Below are 18,843 nucleotides of genomic sequence, written 5' to 3'. Positions count from 1 at the left end.
AGAGGTCTAAACTTGACACCTTGTTGTAAGTAGTAATCAACAAAAAAAGAATTTGCTCCAACCTAGTAACAGGAGAGTTTGTCTATGAAGAACCAATCAAATTGTCGGGAAATTTTGTAATGTTTCATGTCATTTTGTCATACCCTTATTTAATAAAAAATGTTGTATTCGTGTTTACTGGTTGGATTCTCAATGGAATTTGTCTGAGATCCTCCGGCCTTGCTTCTTGAAGGGAGAGATTTTCTGAGAACAGCTCGAGAACATCTCCCGGCCGTGATAAAAGCATTTAGAGGACATTTTCTGAAGTCTGTTTGAAGTCTGTTTGTTTATTACTGCTGCGCAGTAGGTTATATAGGAAAGCAAGTTAGTTAGAGAAGCAAGAAGTGAGAGATTCAGGACTCGACGCCAGTTGTTGACTTGGAGACGCAGAGCAAGAGTGTATAGTATTAAGTGTCGACGTGGAGGTGCTTGGGTGTCGACTGGAGCACCCCAGGTTATTAGGTTCCAGGTACGTAGTTAGGTTTAGAGAAAAATCTACCACAACACACACACAATAAACCCTAAACATTTGAACTGTTCATGACTAAAAATGGAGATTAAGTGTTCATGACTAAAAACGGAGAGAATCCAGATTGTTTAGGGAAAAGGTGAAACAAAGAGTTTAAAAACTTGACTTACACTGAATCTTTTTGTTCACAACAAGGGCAAAATGGTCCGTCTCCAGGATACGTGAGAGCTTGCCCAGGTTATCAGTTAGGCGCACCTACAGGAAGACAGACAAGTTGTCTATTGCGAGATCACACTACCTGTCATTACTGGTTATCAAGTAACACTCGGTGTACTGATATTTAATTGACGTACAATTATTGACGAACACATTATTTATTCAGCTATTATTTCCTTCTTCATCCAAGCCTCAGAAATCAAAATCCAAGTCTTAATTATAGACAATTATGTAATTACATCCAACCTTTATTTAGAGACAGAAATTAAAAAACAAACAAACAACAGAACAACATGCACTTATAAGAATTTTCTGTATGCTGTTTATTGTGTGAATACTTTTTCTTGAACCTTTTGCTGCCTGTACAGAATGACAGAAAGGGGTGTGTGTGTTTGCGTGTGTGTGCCCACTTGTTTAAACTGTTTGTAGAGAACTTTGCTTATGGGATCAGATGGCCTAAGCTTCCCAGCTAGAACCGACGAGAGCATGTTCCCCAGTGTGACCATGCCCAGAATCTGCCTACAGGGAGAAAACCAGACACCAGACTGAGCCACACCTTTCTCCACTTATTTCTTCCTACATCTGTTAGATCATTTTACAATTTTTTATAACGACATGACACTAAGGCTCAATCTTGGTCCTGCATGGACAACATTAGTACTGTACATTTTGCGTGTCTCCGTTGTCTGAAACACATGGAGCCTCCAATGAGCCGATGATAGAAATCAGGGAGACGTACAAATGAGCAGTGCTGGGGTACACAAATGTCCAGGATATCAGAATGTATGAAGCTATTACAAATAACTTAAAATAATTAATTAACTATTAAAGTTTTCAATATCTGAATGAAAATTATTATGTAATAATTTTAGAAAAATAATTGTATAAAAATAAAGTACTATAAATATATAAATAATTACATGCTTACACATATGCACACGTAGACAAACACAGCATTTCTGGTCGGGCAAAAAGGACGTTGAACTGTCTGTTAAAGACAGACAAACAATATTTAAAGAGAAAAAAAGTTATAATAGAAATTAAAAGTTAAATAAAAAGAATAATTAAAATCAAAATATAATAAGCATTTGCCTCGTTTCACAGACAAGCCTTAAGCCTAGTCCCAGACTAAATGTATGTTTAAGCTGTCTAAACTGAAAGTGACTTGCACTGACATACCTTAAAATATTTATAAAAGTTACTTAAATGCCGTAATTTAACAAAGGCCTAATCCTGGCTTAATCTAAGCCCTGTCTGTGAAACAAGACCAATATATTTTTATTTTTGTTTAATTAAAATTAATACTTCTAATATTGTGTGTAAATATCAGTAACATACCATAAAGTAACTTAATTATCAGATATTTTGACCCTCTTATTGTCACGGGGTGGTTCAGGGAAGACAGAAACTGAAGGTATATTCCAAACGTACTTTAATCCAAAGACACGGGAGACAGGCAAACAGATGCAACAGCTATACAGGGATAGCCCAAGCCATACGTTCCACAGGAAAACCTCCATAAACATTGTTTAATGAAAGGCCTACCTGGGCATACACAAGGGCCTAGGACTACAGCTTTAAATTAGAAGGGATCCCTTCTAGGTAATGTGGCTAGGGAACCCGAAGGAGCCCCAGGCAATCACTATTCAGGGGAACATACCTGAAATGCCACCAAGAAGGCCTGACCTGGCGTCACTTCAGCCTGGCCAACTTCCTGTCTGTCCGAAGACAGAGCCTCAGGACACTTGCATTTATGTAAGGCATCCAACCCGAGGAACTGTGAAGCTGACAGTGAACCACTCGGCCCGGATCAGGGGTATCCAGAGAGCATGACTCAGCATAGCGCTTACAACCCTTGCCAGCGAGGGAAGTTTCTCTGCTCGATCCACAGATCTACCCAGCACTTGTGTTTCAAAGCACTGAAGAGGCCTGAAAGGCCTAAGGACTGATCTAACTCGGAGGACTAACAGGAGGCCTGCAATCGTCTGACCAGACTCAGGAGGCTGAGAACTCCTAGTGACCCTCAGTGAGGGGAGTACATGGCCTGCCTGGTAGGCAAACCAGGCTGTAAGCTAGATAAAATAGGTTCCGGGAGGGAACCAGTAGCAGAAAATGACCATTAGTCATGCTAGGGCACAAGCTCGCCTTCAGAAGCTGCTTGCTAAGGCCAGCTGAACTGATAGCAAGCGGCCACTAGCTTCCACAATCCAGCGTCGCTGGGAGACCACTTACAAGGAGGCCTGGTGAGGCCTACTACCTGATAACCAGAGGGCTGGCTACCAAGTGCCTCTATTTGGGAACTCGCCTTTATGGAGGCCTAGTGAGGCCTACTACCTGGCAGCCAGTAAAGCTACCTGTACAGTTGCCCATCCTTGGGACTTCGCCTTCAGAGAGGCCTGTTGAGTCCTACTACCTGCCTTCAGGGAGGCCTGGAGAGGCATACTACCTGATAGCTAGCTTAAAAACTGGGTATTGCTATGAACCCTGATTCCGGGTGTTAGTCCCATGTCTCAGAGCGGCCTGTTAAAGCCAGTCATTTGAACGTTTTCTTTAGGTAAGAAACTGACTGCCATGGCCGTGAGGTTGGGGACCGAGCTACATGGTGGCCTAATAAGGTGAACAGCCTCACAGTGGCCAATCATATTCTGCTGATCATAATCGGGGCTAGCCTCCAGAGAGGCCCACTGAAGCCAATTGTCTGATTGGCCAGTGAATTAACTGTCGAGCACCCATGATGGGGCTCAGGGTCAGGGAGGCTTTGCTAAGGTCAACGTCTGACCATCAACACCGTTTGTATACCCCGTCACTCAAGACTCACTTAAAAGATTGAGAGGCCCACTAGGCCTGAATCAAGTCAGTGCTTTCAGCCAAATTCATACTGCCGGGGTCCACCATCAGTGTTGCCTGGTTGGGCCTACTAGCTGATAGCCAGTCTATTCTGCTACACACATATAGCATTGGGAACCATACTACACCAACACAAATATTGAGGCTACCCACAGGAGGCCTAATAAGGCTAGCTACCTGATCACAGCTAAAATGTATGTCCCACAACTAGTGATCGACCGATGTATCGGTTTACCGATATTTTTCCCGATATTTAAGCATTTTCCCATAATCGGGTATCGGTTTTGTAATATCGGATTTGCCGATAAACGGCGCCATCTTGTGGCCGTTTTGAGAATACCGCCATTGCAGCCCGCGTCTGAGGAGATCAGTCAACAACAACTCTGTGCACACGTAAGGTACTTGCTTTGCTTTAATTATTCAACTTTATTTAACATAACAGGCATGCAGAAATGAGGTTTGAGACATAAATGCCTGATATAGTTTATGCAGCTTGGATCTCAAAAATTGAGACGAACTCATGGAGTCACGTAGCGTAATCCGTCATGTCCTGCCCCAATAAAGATGTAACTTTACATGAATTAAATAAAACAGACATGAATGAGTGCATGTTGAAAATAAAAGCGCTGAATTTAATTCTTTATCTGTTGTATTTGCTCACCATTAGTCTCGAAAAAAAGTTCGTTCATATTGCTTAGCACTGGGTCGATCATATTGCACTCACTGGGTTGATGATCAGGAATGCTCGAGCACGGCCACTGAATGAAACTTTTGACAAGATTATCTCGTTTAAACAGCCTAGATTATATTATCATTTACTACATAGCAATTATTTCGCTAATACACATCTAAATATAGTGCTTTGTGGAAATTAATTATTTATTATCTGCACGCGCGATCGCGGTTGAATAGCCTATATATAGTTCTGTGAAAATGCATAGATAAACAGCACTTTGTCAGAAAGCATTTCATGATCTAGACCTACAAAAATATTATTAATAATTTATAATGACAATGTTATATTCCAGCTAATATCATTCAGTGAATTAATATTACCCAGTGAATTATTCCTCACTCTTATTTTAAACCTATTAAACGGCACATAAACCTTCTAAAACTGTTTAAAATGAATTGCATTTCAGCAGAGGTGATATGAATCCCCTGACCATTATTTTCTCCATATGAAACATTAGACTTTTAACATTTATTTTCCCTATTGTTAACATTGTTACTGCTGATGCTTATAAATTATATGTATAATTTAGATATAAATTATATAATGTAGTAATATAAATGTTTTTGATTTATTTACCATTTATGAAAACAAACGAAGCATTTTTTTATTTTTAAACAAAGGCACTTTATTTTTTGGACTCAGACCTCTATATTTATTTGTGTATAAATATAAAGTTTTATATTTATATATTATATAGGAGGGATATTATATATTATTTAGGAGGGAGTGATTATATTATATATTATTATATTATATTTTATATATATATATATATATATATATATATATATTATATAGAAGGGAGTGATTGTTATAAATTAAATGGTTTGTTCAGTTCATTTGTGTTGTAATAATTGTGTCAAAAACAGAAGTATAACAGTAAATAAATATCGGTTCTGCATATCGGTTATCGGGCACATAAACATGCAAATAATTGGTATCGGTATCGGTTATAAAAAATCAATATCGGTCGATCACTACCCACAACGTCAGGACTCCCTTCCGAGGAGGCCTGTTTAAGGCCTACTACCCATCAGTGAGTCTACTGCCCGAACTACTATGGCCAACCACCTGAGGTAAGCTGGCCTACCACGCCCTCTTGGGGGCTGCCCAGTCAAGGAGGCCTGCTGAGGCCTACTACCTAACTGCGTAGCCTTCGTTGGCAGATAAGCTGTTTACACAGCGCCTACAGCATCCCGGTATCTAATCAAATTGCCCATGGCAGTGTACTCAGCAAAAATGGCAGCACCCTTAAAGCAAGGGAAGTTCAAAGTACAGTACTCTGCCTCAACGGAGGCCCCAGAGTCAGGGGCCTACCATCTGTACGCATGGGTGTCAACTCATGGCAATGCTCTGGCTTCACGGGAGCATATTTCGAAAACCAAAAATAAGTGAAGGTTAGAACTTTCCGCTCGACCCGAGCAATAATGGTGCGAGGTAGGATACTACAGAACTGAAAGTGAAGTACTCAGACCTATCCTGTATCACAGGGGAATACTACCACCTCACCCAGAAATTTAACAGGGTGCGGGCCCGCCAGCGGCTCTAGAGGAGACAGAATTTTATCTGAGCCCAGCTTAGGGGAGTGGGGCTTGCTTGTAAGCCAACCACCTACAACCAGATCGAGCAGTAGCACAGCAAGTTGAGTGGAGCTACTGAAAGCCCAGATCCATATGCTAGTTCTGCACGGCGGGAACCCAAACAGAGCTCAAGGGGGCGATGTACTCAGGACCAAAAAATGTCAGACGGTCCTGTGGTCCGGCCATAAGATCTATCTGAAGCTCCAGCATCAGTCTATATTCCAAAACAAAAGAGAGAGACCAACTACTCTACCCTGAGGTGGCTAATAGCCCGAGGGCTAACACAGATGTGTGTAGAAAAAACAAGCGGTGGCATAAACTTCCCATTCTTCTTTCTAGAATGACATTCTGCCACTTAACTCTCCGCTGATAACATATTTCATATGAATGAGCGGTGGCCTCAAATGCTCTTACCATGAGAGGAAGCCTAAGCTATAAACATAGTTTTACAACTAGAATGAGCGGTGGCACAACTAGCTTTATCTTACATATGACAACAAGGGAAGCCATCACATAGTCCCAAAAGCCTATACAACTGGTGCTTCTCTCTATCGTTCTAGTCACCTAACAAGGGAACTTCAGGGCCCTAATAACGAAAAAAAAATGTACCTTACCTTATGCCATTGACATGACCCAATATTTCTATACAGGGATTGAGGTCTGTAGAGATACATTTTAGTGTTAGTTGCACACGGAAATTTCCCTTAAAGAAGACCAACTCAGCTCACCTGCGCCATGCGAAGTGAAGACTCAACAGACAGTTCTTTAAGAACACGGGGTCTACCACCTTTACATGCCTGAAAGAGGCACTCTCACTAACCAAGCCGAGGTGGGCCATCAAAATATTGTTCTCAGCAAGGGCCCAGCCTCAGGCCTGATGTAAGAAGTGCCTAAGGAGTCGGGGAAGAGAGGAGAGGGCTAAGGTATAATCACTCCCTCAGGGAAGGTGATCCATTCTCAACGCTGTGTGTGTTTGTGCTGGATGACCTCCCTCAGATCCCTCTTCTTGCGGGAGTCACGCCTCTTCTGCGACCAACTCCTCCACTGAGGAGGCGCACAAGAGGCAAAACTTGCTCTCTGGCCCTGTCTACAGTCCTCGTACCGTGATGGGCCAGGCCCTCCCGTCTGTCTGGGCGTGGATACAGATCTCAGCGGTATACATTGTTCTAAAAACAGCTGAGCGCGCCTTCGCCTCTCTGAATGTCGTTCTCTGTCCTCTCCTCATTCTTCCCGATGTCGGCCAGGTTCAAACACAGATGTCTCAGCGTAGCAACTATTGCCGCCATCGACCGGCCGATCGCGGCAGTAGTCTGTCTAGCCCAGATTAGTCCGCTGATGTTGGCGGATACGGGCAAAATATGGGATCTTCCATGTCCTCTCGATCTCAGTATGGAGACGCCGAACCCTCTTCTCGAGAGCGAAGCGTTTCTCAAGAGAAACATGTTTCTCAAAGAAAAATGCTCACAAATACACAGACAGGTCTCGAGGGAACATTTTTCTTTGAGAAACGCTTCGCTCTTCCTTCCCAGACAGAAAACGCACAGTTTGTGTCACCTGTCGTGAAATTTCTTGAGCAGGGGTCTGCACACTTCTCAGTGCATTTCATAATTACCTGTTTTTTTAAGCGCTTACAGACAGAACAGTCCCTGAAGACAAAAAGGTTTTTGCAAGGACAGTACACTTTGCGTATATAGGCAGTGAATGATTACAAATTTAAGAATAGGTTTAAGATCTGCTGATCCTATTTTCTTTACATAACATCACATTAAAAATGAAGGTAGAGTAAATTGAATTTAGCATTTAAGGTTATGATGGTGATGATATCAGCTGTGAAACAGTTTCCAGCAAGAGAGTGCGGCCAATCCTCTTTTCTGTATTTGTCAGATTACTGCTCTCTATCGAGCCTGCCATTCCTGTTTCTCTCTATTGTAAGCAGATTACTGAAACTCTTGGTAGCTTCTGTCTCAGCGGGAGAGTTCTGCCATTCCTGTTTTTGAGTCTCACTGTTTGAATAGTTATGCTGATTGGATTAGGATTGGTAACGCTCTCAGTCTAGTACCGATTTCCTAAACCTGTATACGACATTTACATGCTTTGTTCCAATGCACCTCCTCCATGTAATCCCTCCCTATATATACTACAATGTAAAGTTCCTTTTTTTTTGGACTCGAGACAAGCTTGGAAGACTACAGCGACGGACAGCTCGTGTTCAAAATAAATAAACCTTCTTAAGATACATCCCGAGTCTCCTGGTCTGCGCTTCTGTGTTTTCTGCACTTTGGGAGAAAAAGTTCACAACAGCAGGAGCCATCTTTGGAAAACAGTCTCGACCAGTCGAACCACGAATGCTGTGCTACGTGCTGGTCGATAGTCACAGTTCAGCTCACGTAGCACGGAATTGTCCTTTAAGTGATAAGCACTGATCAGTGGCATGAACAGACCTCTTCGGGAGCAATTTTTTTTAAAAAAGGCAGGTGCTGTTTCGTATGGCATACATTTGACCAATCAATGTACACATACAACATACACAGTTCCTATTGTGCTGTGTTAGGCACTACATTGAAATAAGAGCTCATTTAGTTCCCCAAAAATGTGTTCCCAGTTCCTGTGGTGTGAACATAACACAAAAAGTGGGCACTTCCGTTATTAGTTCTATGAACTATGAAAACGTTCCTCTGATGTGAAACTCCCTCACGACTTACCTGGTGTCATCCACCACGGGTGCTTGGTCAAAGGCCTTCTCTTTCAGGATCTGAATGGTCTTCTTGATGGACACTAAAGGCAGCACAGTCAGGGGGGCGGAGAGTCGGAGCTCCTGTAAAGTCAGATTCCACCACCTACCGAGAGATGAGGGCAGGGAGAAAGACAGTAAAAGCTCACGGTATGATGACAGAGACAGACAGAGTAATCTGGGAGAGTGAACATGCCTCCACATATAGAAGCTTAACTGTAGCAGTAATGCAGCCTCGAGTGTAATAACAGACGGAGATAGAGACTATATTTGCAGAGGTTATCCATGTATAAATAACAAGGGTGCTTCCAAAGACAACATGCGTACGTGTGTATACACTTACCATTGCTTCTTGACAACAAGATTGTCCTCACTCAGTAAGCCCTTTTCACACATCCACTTGTCACCAAGAAATATAGACCTAAGGGGGAGAACAAAGCAAAAGTGATTTTTTACATTTATTTTAAAACTGCATTTTCCAAAAAAATGGGCAAAAATCTAACATTAAACCATGTAAAATTATCCATGTTATCCCAATGAATGAAAGTTAGAAATCTGGGACTTTTGAAGTGTATTTACATAAAATGCTGTTTTAAAAAAAAAGCCTATTTAAATAAATATTTATTTATCTATAGAAATTTAAAATATAACATAAATCCTCCAAAACTGCACACATTTTGAGTAAAAACATTAATAAACAAAGTAAAACTACATTTGTTAAAAATAAAAAAAATTAAAAAAAATATTATTCTGTTACAAAATTAAATGTTATTGTATGAGGTCCCTGGAGACCCCAAAAATAAGTAGTGTAGACACAAATTAAGATAATCAGATTCAGAGGGTTAAGTCTGAAACATCACAATAGTATTGCTGTTGCTTAATCTACCAGGCAACACAAAACACACATTCACGTCACATAAGCACACTAGATGCTGGGAATACCGAAACCTACATGTAGTTGCGGATGGAGTCGGGAAGGATCAACACACAGCGCTGTCCTTCCTATAATAATGTGCGTCAGATGCCCATGCCACTTAATGTTAAAACTGCTACTGGATGTCCTCTCATTGAGAGAAAGAACATGTTATCTGGATGTTTTGGGTAGAGTCTCCGTTTTTTCTTTAGAGCCAGACCAAATCCAACCTTGAAGAAGCTGCGTGTCTGTGTGTGTTGGTGAAGGTAAGTGCTGTGATCGTTGGCCCCGTTCACACCGCCAGCGACTTTGTCGCTGTATGTCGCTCGGCTCTGTACTGTGAAGTCGCTTGTGGGCGTTCGTAGTGCTGTCGCTCTAATGTTATTGGTAGACTGCACGTGTGGCCATATCTATACCAAATACCATCACAAGTGATACAACTATACAATTTTAATTTGACTAGGAATTTGGCTCAAAAGAAACAGTATGCTGTTGGGAGAGTGTTTTTATATTATCAGAGCAGTGTTCAGTGGATTAAATAGTTTACTAGATTAACGATCGATCAATCAACAAATTAAACTCACTCATACTGTCATAAATTACTAAAACGTCATTCGAATTTGACAAATAATCAATTTTCTTGTCCCTAATAGTCAACACAATGCAGGGGAAACAGTAAAATGAACTGCAGGAGTAGGCTACTAAACTTGCATCATAAAATTACACCACTCGAACTATAAATGAAGTTTTATGACAGTTTAAATGACAGTTTCTTTTCCATGCATCATGTTATTATATCCATATGTGGTTACAGTCAAATCATATAAAACAGTGGAATCATCCTCGAACTCTTCTGTCTTCTCTGCACTCGAGACGGTGACGTTAGCTCCACTGAAAAGGCTTCTTTCCTATTGGTTGTTGCTCGCGAAAATCGCTTCTCATTTGCATAAAGTTGAAATTTCTCAACTTTTGTCGCTTGTCTCTTGTCGCTTGACACGCCCACATTCTGTCACCTACGGTCGATGTCGCCCGTGTCGCCAGCGCTCCATTGAAATGAATGGGATCATGTCGCTTTGTCGCTGCGTGTCGCTGGCGGCAAGCGCCGTTCACACTACACGCGACTTTGTCGCTGCAATTCGCCAGTCGCTGGCGATGAGGTCGCTAGTGGGCGTTCCCACTACTGGTTGACTAGTATGACATCCAATAGACAGCGAATCAGCTTTCTTGCCGCTAAAAAACACAATTACTGGAGGGAAAATACTAAATATAATATACTCCGTACATAAAAACGTCTGTAGTGAAGCATGAAGATGAATGAGACACAGAAGTCGATTTTTCTCGTTGCGGCCGTTTATCTAGGGCATAAGTGCAAACGCCGGTCTATCTGGGTTCACAAAACCATTTGGGCTCGGAGACAGCACGGCGAGTACCATTGATTTCAATAACATTATGGAGTACATTATATACACGTGTAAATGGAGAGTGTAAACAGCACTAAAATATTAGAAAGGCCACTATAGTACGTTAGGTTTTGTTTACTGGCTCTGTCAAAAAATATATAGTTAATTGTACAGACTATTCAATCATTTAAACCTACTTGGAATCCCCACAATCGCCGAAACTCCTTTCCACGCATCATTCTTTTTATTTATGTCCCTGTACGTGGGCAGAGACATATCAAATAAAACTGGAAAATTGCTAACCGCAAGGATCAATTTTTCATCCATCACTGCAGGCCCAGGGGCTGAGGAGAAGGATCACGTGCGCTCCACTCCTATTGGTTGTCGCTCGCGAAAATCGCTCTTCATTTGCATAAAGTTAAAAATTTCTCAACTTTGTCGCGTCGCCAGACACGCCCCATCTAGTCGCCAACGGTCGCTGTCGCGCGTGTCGCCGGAAGTCGCCCGCTCACCATTGAAATGAATGGTATCGCGTCACTTGGTCGCGTGTAGTGTGAACGGGGCTGAACCCCTAAAATCCACTGGATTCGTCTACGGCGCGGAACGTCAGCGCCACGTTTTTGATGCGTCCCTAGCTCGGCGTCAAAGTCCTCTGGAAGCGTCTCAGACGCGCTTCAGCAGCGGAGCGTTGGTGACGTCTTCATTTTTCCTCAGAATCGGAGCGTTGTTTATTTGTTGTTCATTTGTCTTCTTTTGGCTCAGGAGCAGACAGTTAATTGTGCTACCTTATTGATTTTTTTTCTTCAATTTTCCTCTTTGTGCTTCTACAATAGGTAAGTGGGTTACTTTAAGTGAATTCTTTCTATTAGTTTTTTCTGTTGTTATTTCCTACTTGGTATCCAATCAGAGGCATTGTTGTCCAAACTGTAGGGATGCGGAGTCTCCACAGGGTGTTTATTTTGAAATTGATAGTGTTTTTTTACTTTTATTTTGTATTCACGGTGCGGCTTGGACGCGGGTCCGTAAAAAATAGACTAGGCGCCTATCTTTAGCGAAGCGGCGCGGAGAGCATGCGGCATCCGCGACGCTGACGCTCTGCGCCGTAGACGGATCCAGTGGATTTTAGGGGTGACGGTGCAGATCCACTTGTCCGTGCGACACCTGTGTTGCGCCGCGCTCCACTTTATTCCTATGGCTGACTTCACGCGACTTTAATGCGCCCGCAAAGCATCCCGGGAAGGTGGCGCTTCATTTGGAAATGCGACTATCCAATAGAAGCAGAGCATATGCAGACGGGGGGAAGTCTCTCGCAGGTCCTCTGTTCTAGACTGGACGCTGGCTCAAAACCACACCCATAACGGTAAACTTGAGGAACGCCCATCAAAGTACAAATGTGGGGAGGCGTCGCGACACCACGCTACAGTCGTGTCGCAAAAGTGGATCTCTACCGTGAACGGGGCTTAAGCGCGGCCTACGATCTCCTTGTGAGTCTTGAAGCTGACTTCTGCTTGATGAAACGCAAACTATCTTCTGTAAATTTTTTTATTTATTTATTATAATTCTGACTCTTCTCTTAAATTGACTGCACTTCTGACTTAATTAATCATATCTGGTCCTTAGGGTCTTTAACTGTAAATCCCCTAACACTTGCGATGGTCACAATATGTGTGTTATCTGTTTAGGAGTGCAGCATGCAGCCCTAGCGCGGGCTGGATGCATTGCAATGATTTCTCACTGAGAAAGCTCCGCTCTCGGCTCCTATAGGATATCTTTGCGTGGCAGAGGGAGCTGCCACTCGACCAGTCACAGATATATGCGCCTGCCACTGCATTATATGCGCCTTCCACTCGAACAGTCACGGATATATGCGCCTGTCACTCGAACTTACACAATATGTTATATATGTTTTTAAACCAAATGCAGCGCATATCCCCTGAAGCCAGCGGGAGCCAGAACGGTATGCACAATATGTCAATATTCACCATTAACCAAACGCTTTTCGCCTGACTTACAACTAGCCTACTCTACCCGCTTTTTTTAATCCTGAGCACCAGTCTCGTGAGGCTTGCGCCTGCCTCAAAATCTCTCACTGTTTTAATATACAAGACGAACCCACAGACAGTGCAATGCTGATCTTATTTACCTATTTCTCATCTGATCTTATATTTTATTCGCTCTTTTTATCCGTATGGGAGTGCGCTCGTAGCTCTATTAAGCGGCGCAAGCCACCATGCAGCCACACGATCACTCACTGTTTAAACCTATCAGACACTCCTAATGATAGCCTACAGGAGAGCAATCAGACAGTGCAATACAGATCTTACTCATCTAATTGTCATCTGATCTTATATTTTATTCGCTCTTTTTATCCGTATATTGGAGAGCGCTCCTGGCTCTATAAGCGGCGCCAGCCACCAGCCACACGATCTCTCACTGTTTACACATATCAGACACTCAATTGATACACGAAAACACACAGACAGTGCAATCCTGCTCTTATTTACCCGTGTTCTCACCTTATCTTATATTTTATTCGCTCGTTTTATCCGTATATGGGAGTGCGCTCGTGGCTCGCCTCGCGCCAGCCACCAGCCACAGGATCTCTCATTGTTTACACCTATCAGACACACCGAATGATACAGGAGAGCACACAGACAGTGCAATACAGATCTTATTTACCTATTTCTCATCTGATCTTATATTTTATTCGCTCTTTTTATACTTATATGGGAGTGCGCTCGTGGCTCTAAGCGGCGCCAGCCACCAGCCACACGATCTCTCACTGTTTACACCTATCAGACACTCGGGATTGATACACAAAAACAAACAGACAGTGCAATCCTGCTCTTATTTACCCGTTTTCTCACCTTATCTTATATTTTATTCGCTCTTTTTATACTTATATGGGAGTGCGATCGTGGCTCTATTAAGCGGCGCCAGCCACACGATCTCTAACTGTTTTCATCTACCAGACACTCGGGATTTATACACGAAAACACACAGAAAGTGCAATCCTGCTATTATTTACCCGTTTTCTCACCTTATCTTATATTTTATTTGCTTTTTTTGCCCGTGATGAAGCACGTCTCGATCCTGGCTCTTACATCACCAGCCACAAGATCTCCCACTGGTTTCATCTACCTGACACTCGGGATTGATACACGAAAACACACAGTGCAATCCTGCTCTTATTTACCCCTTTTCTCACCTTATCTTATATTTTATTCGCTCTTTTAAATAAGTAAATAGGTAAATAAGATCAGCATTGCACTGTCTGTGGGTTCGTCTTGTATATCAAAACAGTGAGAGATTTTGAGGCAGGCGCAAGCCTCACGAGACTGGTAATCAGGGTTAAAAAAAGCGGGTAGAGTAGGCTAGTTGTAAGTCAGGCGAAAAGCGTTTGGTTAATGGTGAATATTGACCTATTGTGCGTACCGTTTTGGCTCCCGCTGGCTTCAGGGGATATGCGCTGCATTTATTCCCTCAAAATGTTTCACCACATTGCTCTACATTATGGAATAATAGAACCATTACGATAAATAGAAAGACAGTATTCAAAAAAGAGTGGTATGGGAAAAATGTTTTAAATGTTGTTGATCTTTTAGATGAAACAGGTCTAATTATTCAACATAATTTATTCATGGAGAAATTTGAGATAAAATGTTCATTTAGAGAATATAATACATTGTGCATAGCCATTCCTCTTGCTTTAAAACAACGAATTCAAAGCACTCTTACATATTCAAAGGTTTCGGTTAAACTGCCCGAGTTAAAGTTTGGAGAAGTAGCCTATATATTGGAGACAAAATGTGTAATAATAAAGTGATAGGGAATGTATTAAAATGTAAGTTATTTCCAGATTATGATAAAACTTCAAAATTAAAACAATTTGAAAATGAAACTTTTAAAAACAAATTCTTTAATTACCTTAAATGGCCAATTATACCTAAAATGAAGGATATGCAGTTTAGGATTATTAATAGTTCAAGTTCAAGTTCAAGTTTATTTATATAGCACGTTTAAGAACAACCATGATTGACCAAAGTGCTTAACAAAATTCAAGATAAAAAATAAACTAAAATAAAAATACACAAACAATACACAATATACAATAAAAATAAGCAACAATAGGTCAAGATATCAAAGCTCAACTTGAATTGAAAGCCAAGGCATAATAATGGGTCTTAAGCAAGGACTTGAATGTTACAATGGTCCGAGCTTTCCTTACATGAATAGGTAAACTATTCCAGAGGTGTGGAGCAGCAACTGCAAAGGCTCTGTCACCTTTATTCTTCAACCTAGATCTGGGCACATCGAGGAGCAACTGATCACAAGACCTCAGTGCTCTGACAGGTGTATGGAAATGTAAGAGCTCCGTTAAATAAGACGGTGACAACCCATTTAAAATTGTAAAAACCGTTAGTACAATTTTAAATTCAATCCTGAAACAAACAGGAAGCCAGTGCAGCGTGGCTAAGACCGGTGAAATATGGTCGCGCTTTTTAGTCCCGGTTAGAAGTCGAGCTGCTGCGTTCTGGACTAACTGTAACCGACGAAGGGATGACTGCTCCAATCCAACATACAAAGAATTACAGTAGTCTAAACGGGACATAATAAAAGCATGTATGACTCTTTCAAAGTCTTTGCGTAGCAGGTATTGCTTGACCTTCGCCAGAAGCCTCAGCTGAAAAAAACTGGTTTTAACAACTGAACTAATCTGTTTATCAAATTTAAAAGCATTATCAAAAATCACACCCAGATTCTTGGTAAAAGGTCAAACATGCGATCCTAAAATACCAAGAGCATCTACACAGACATTAAAATGTACCGCACGACCAAACACAACAATTTCAGTCTTATTATCATTTAGAGAGAGAAAGTTCTGATTCAACCAAATTTTTATTCACTCAAGCAGTTCAGCAAAGGCTGAAGATTATCCTTCTCATTGTTTTTTACAGGCAAATAAATTTGAACATCATCAGCAAAGCAGTGAAAAGAAATGTTATGTTTTTTAAAAATGGACCCTAATGGCAGCATATACAAAGAAAAGAGCATAGGTCCCAAAATGGAACCTTGGGGGACCCCACAAGAAAGAGGAGCAACCGATGAAGAGCAATTCCCAAGGTGGCCAGCAAAACTCCTATCTGCCAGATATGATTCAAACCATTTAAGGGCTAAGCCCGTAATGCCAACACTTTGTTTGAGCCGGGATAAGAGGATAGAGTGGTTGACGGTGTCAAAGGCAGAGCTCTAAGAGCACTAAAACAGCAGATTTTCCTGAATCGACTGCTAAGAGAAGATCGTTATAAACTCTTAGAAGGGCAGTTTCGGTACTGTGGCGGGGTTTAAAACCAGACTGGAATTTTTCGTAAATACTAAATTCATCTAAAAATGATTGAAGTTGATTAAAAACTACCTTCTCCAAAACTTTAGATAAAAATGGAAGTTTAGAAATGGGTCAAAAATTAGACAAAACTGAAGGATCCAAATTTTTCTTTTTTAAAAGTGGTTGCACAACAGCATGTTTAAAAGCAGCTGGAACAACCCCTGAGCAGAGAGAAGCATTAATCATAGATAGAATACTAGGCCCAACAGTGTTAAAAACATCTTTGAATAAGCGAGCAGGGATACTGTCCAGCAGACAGTTTGCCGGACGAAGTTGCTTAACTACGTCAGAGAGACTATGCAGCGTAACTGGCTCAAACTGCTGGAAGACAGCTGGGCATACTGTGTGAACAGAGGGGTCACTGGTAGAAGTAGGGGATGAAAAGCTCAGGCCAGAAATTTTATCTATGAAGTATATCAGGAAGTTTTCACACAACAATGTGGATGGCACAGCACAGACAGTTTCACAAGGGTTAACAAGAGAATTAAACACTTTAAAAAGAACCTGAGGCCTCTGTGTATTATTTGCAACCAGGAGAGATAAAAACTGAGTTTTAGCAGATTTAACTGCTCCCTGGTATTTATGTAATGTGTCCTTTAAAATTTGAAATGAAACTTGGAGTTTGTCCTTTTTCCACTTTCTCTCAGCTGTTCTGCAGGCACGCCTGAGAGATCGGGTATATTAATAATGTGTATCCCGCTGCTGAGGTTTTGCGCAAATTCCGTTTTGAAGTAGATCCTTGTGTTTTTTGTTTAGTAGAGCCTGAAACCATTGATCATTTATTTTATTCTTGCCCAGTAATATTGAAATACTGGCAGGATCTTTTCAGTTGGTTAAATATTGATTTAAACGATGATATTCCATCACTGAAATTGTTTCAGGTTTTGATTTATGCTGATGGTCTTTCAAAAGAGTTGTTCTACACTTTGAATATTATTATTACAATGGGTAAATACCATATACACAAAAGTAAGTGGAATAACAGTAAACCCTCTTTAAATTACTTTAAAAAGGAATGCAAAAAATACTTAGAATCTTTAAAACACTTATCCAAAGATAATCAAACCCTTGGAGAACTGTATAACCAGATAGCAAAATTGTTCTGGGCCTTTTATGGCCCAAACACTGGCAATCATACCGCCAGGAATGCAGGGCCAAAACCGGCCCAAACAGTTTTGCCAAAAGCACGCCAGAAAGCTGACAGAAAAATGCCAATGCCTTACCAGACGAGAGCCAGAAGACCCTAAACTGGCCCATATGCATGCCATAATATCCCTCCACCACCTCTAGAGGCGCCACCACCGATTCCGGAACTCTTCAGGGTTGCCATCCATTTGCCAACATCGTACACAAACCAAACAAATGCCAGAAGAATCCAGAAAAGGCCCGGAAGATTTTGCTATAGTCTCTTTCCTTATAAGTTTGGTAAGATTTAAACCTTATGTATTTATTTTCCTTGCACTCCCTCTACAATGATTGTTGAATGTTAGTTTTCTTTGATGTTATTGTATGATATATATAGCCTATATACACAGGTGGACATTTAGGATGGATATATGAATGGAAAAGTGTACATTTTGTAATAGGCATTGTATTGTTGCCTATTTGGTTTGTAAACTAATATTGTTCAATAAAAAAATAAAATAAAATAAAAAGCGCTGCATTTGGTTTAAAAACATATTACATATTGTGTAAGTTCGAGTGGCAGGTGCATATCTGTGACTGGTCGAGTGGCAGCTCCCTCTGCCACGCAAAGATTTTACCCCTCTCCTAGGCTGGTGCTCTTCATGAGAGAAGAGAGTCAAGCACTGAGCCTCAATTGTGAGTCTTTTGAAGAAAACAAAAATCTGTTTTAAGTTGTTTGGCAAATAAAAAGAGAAATGCTTAGCGTACAACTTTGCACGTTACTTTCATATAAAGAGTGAATCTGTTTGCCTGTAGCATATAGCCTAGAATCCTAGGGCCTAGATCACCAAAAAGAGTTTGGTCTTTAATATCACTGTATTAGTCCATTAAGCTATATTATGCCTTTTATATGTCCCGGCGGCTGGGGAATCCTGGAGTATGACGTATGAGGGAAACTAGCACCCGCGAACAAATCAACCAAGAGAAATAAACAGTCTGTCTCCCTCAGATGTTCCGGGCACTAACATTATTCCAGGGAATAACGTTATCATGTCGTTCGTGAGAGATGCTTACATGTAGCAGGGAAAGTAACCATGAAGAATTAAACACTTTTGTGTCTTTATCAGCATTTCCGCATACACTGGACCCAATAATAATCACATACTTACTGTACCGCTTGCTCAATTTCTGTAAATTTGTTTTTGTGAATGAATGGCTTTCTCTACCTGTTGCTCTGACCTTTGTCAACCATGAGTCGACTAACAGCAGATGGAGATCATGCATCGGCACTCCACTGCTATTCCTGCAGTGCCCGCATGTGCATTGTCGAATTTGAACCACTGAATTTGTAATGCAAAATAAAATGGACTGAAAATTGCCTGTTGAATATTATATGTTGTA

The 18,843-nt window shown here is 41.3% G+C and overlaps 1 protein-coding gene across 1 annotated transcript; it reads right to left on the bottom strand.

Annotated features, from left to right (window-relative positions):
• Window positions 1-661: 661 nt before the first annotated feature.
• LOC143723831 (cystathionine beta-synthase-like) lies at window positions 662-18,694 on the bottom strand. Its single transcript, XM_077216635.1, has 5 exons — window positions 18,669-18,694; window positions 8,962-9,039; window positions 8,590-8,724; window positions 1,135-1,243; window positions 662-763 (listed from the first exon to the last, which is right to left on the bottom strand). The coding sequence occupies exons 1-5, from the start codon at window positions 18,692-18,694 to the stop codon at window positions 662-664; spliced, it is 450 nt and encodes a 149-aa protein (XP_077072750.1).
• Between the last annotated feature and the right edge of the window lie 149 nt (window positions 18,695-18,843).

This window comes from Siphateles boraxobius, unplaced genomic scaffold (genome assembly GCF_051911475.1).
Source record: "Siphateles boraxobius isolate OS27281-9 unplaced genomic scaffold, OSU_SipBor_1 7, whole genome shotgun sequence".
NCBI classification, from domain to species: Eukaryota; Metazoa; Chordata; class Actinopteri; order Cypriniformes; family Leuciscidae; genus Siphateles; species Siphateles boraxobius.
This window is presented reverse-complemented; position numbering and strand designations above follow the sequence as displayed.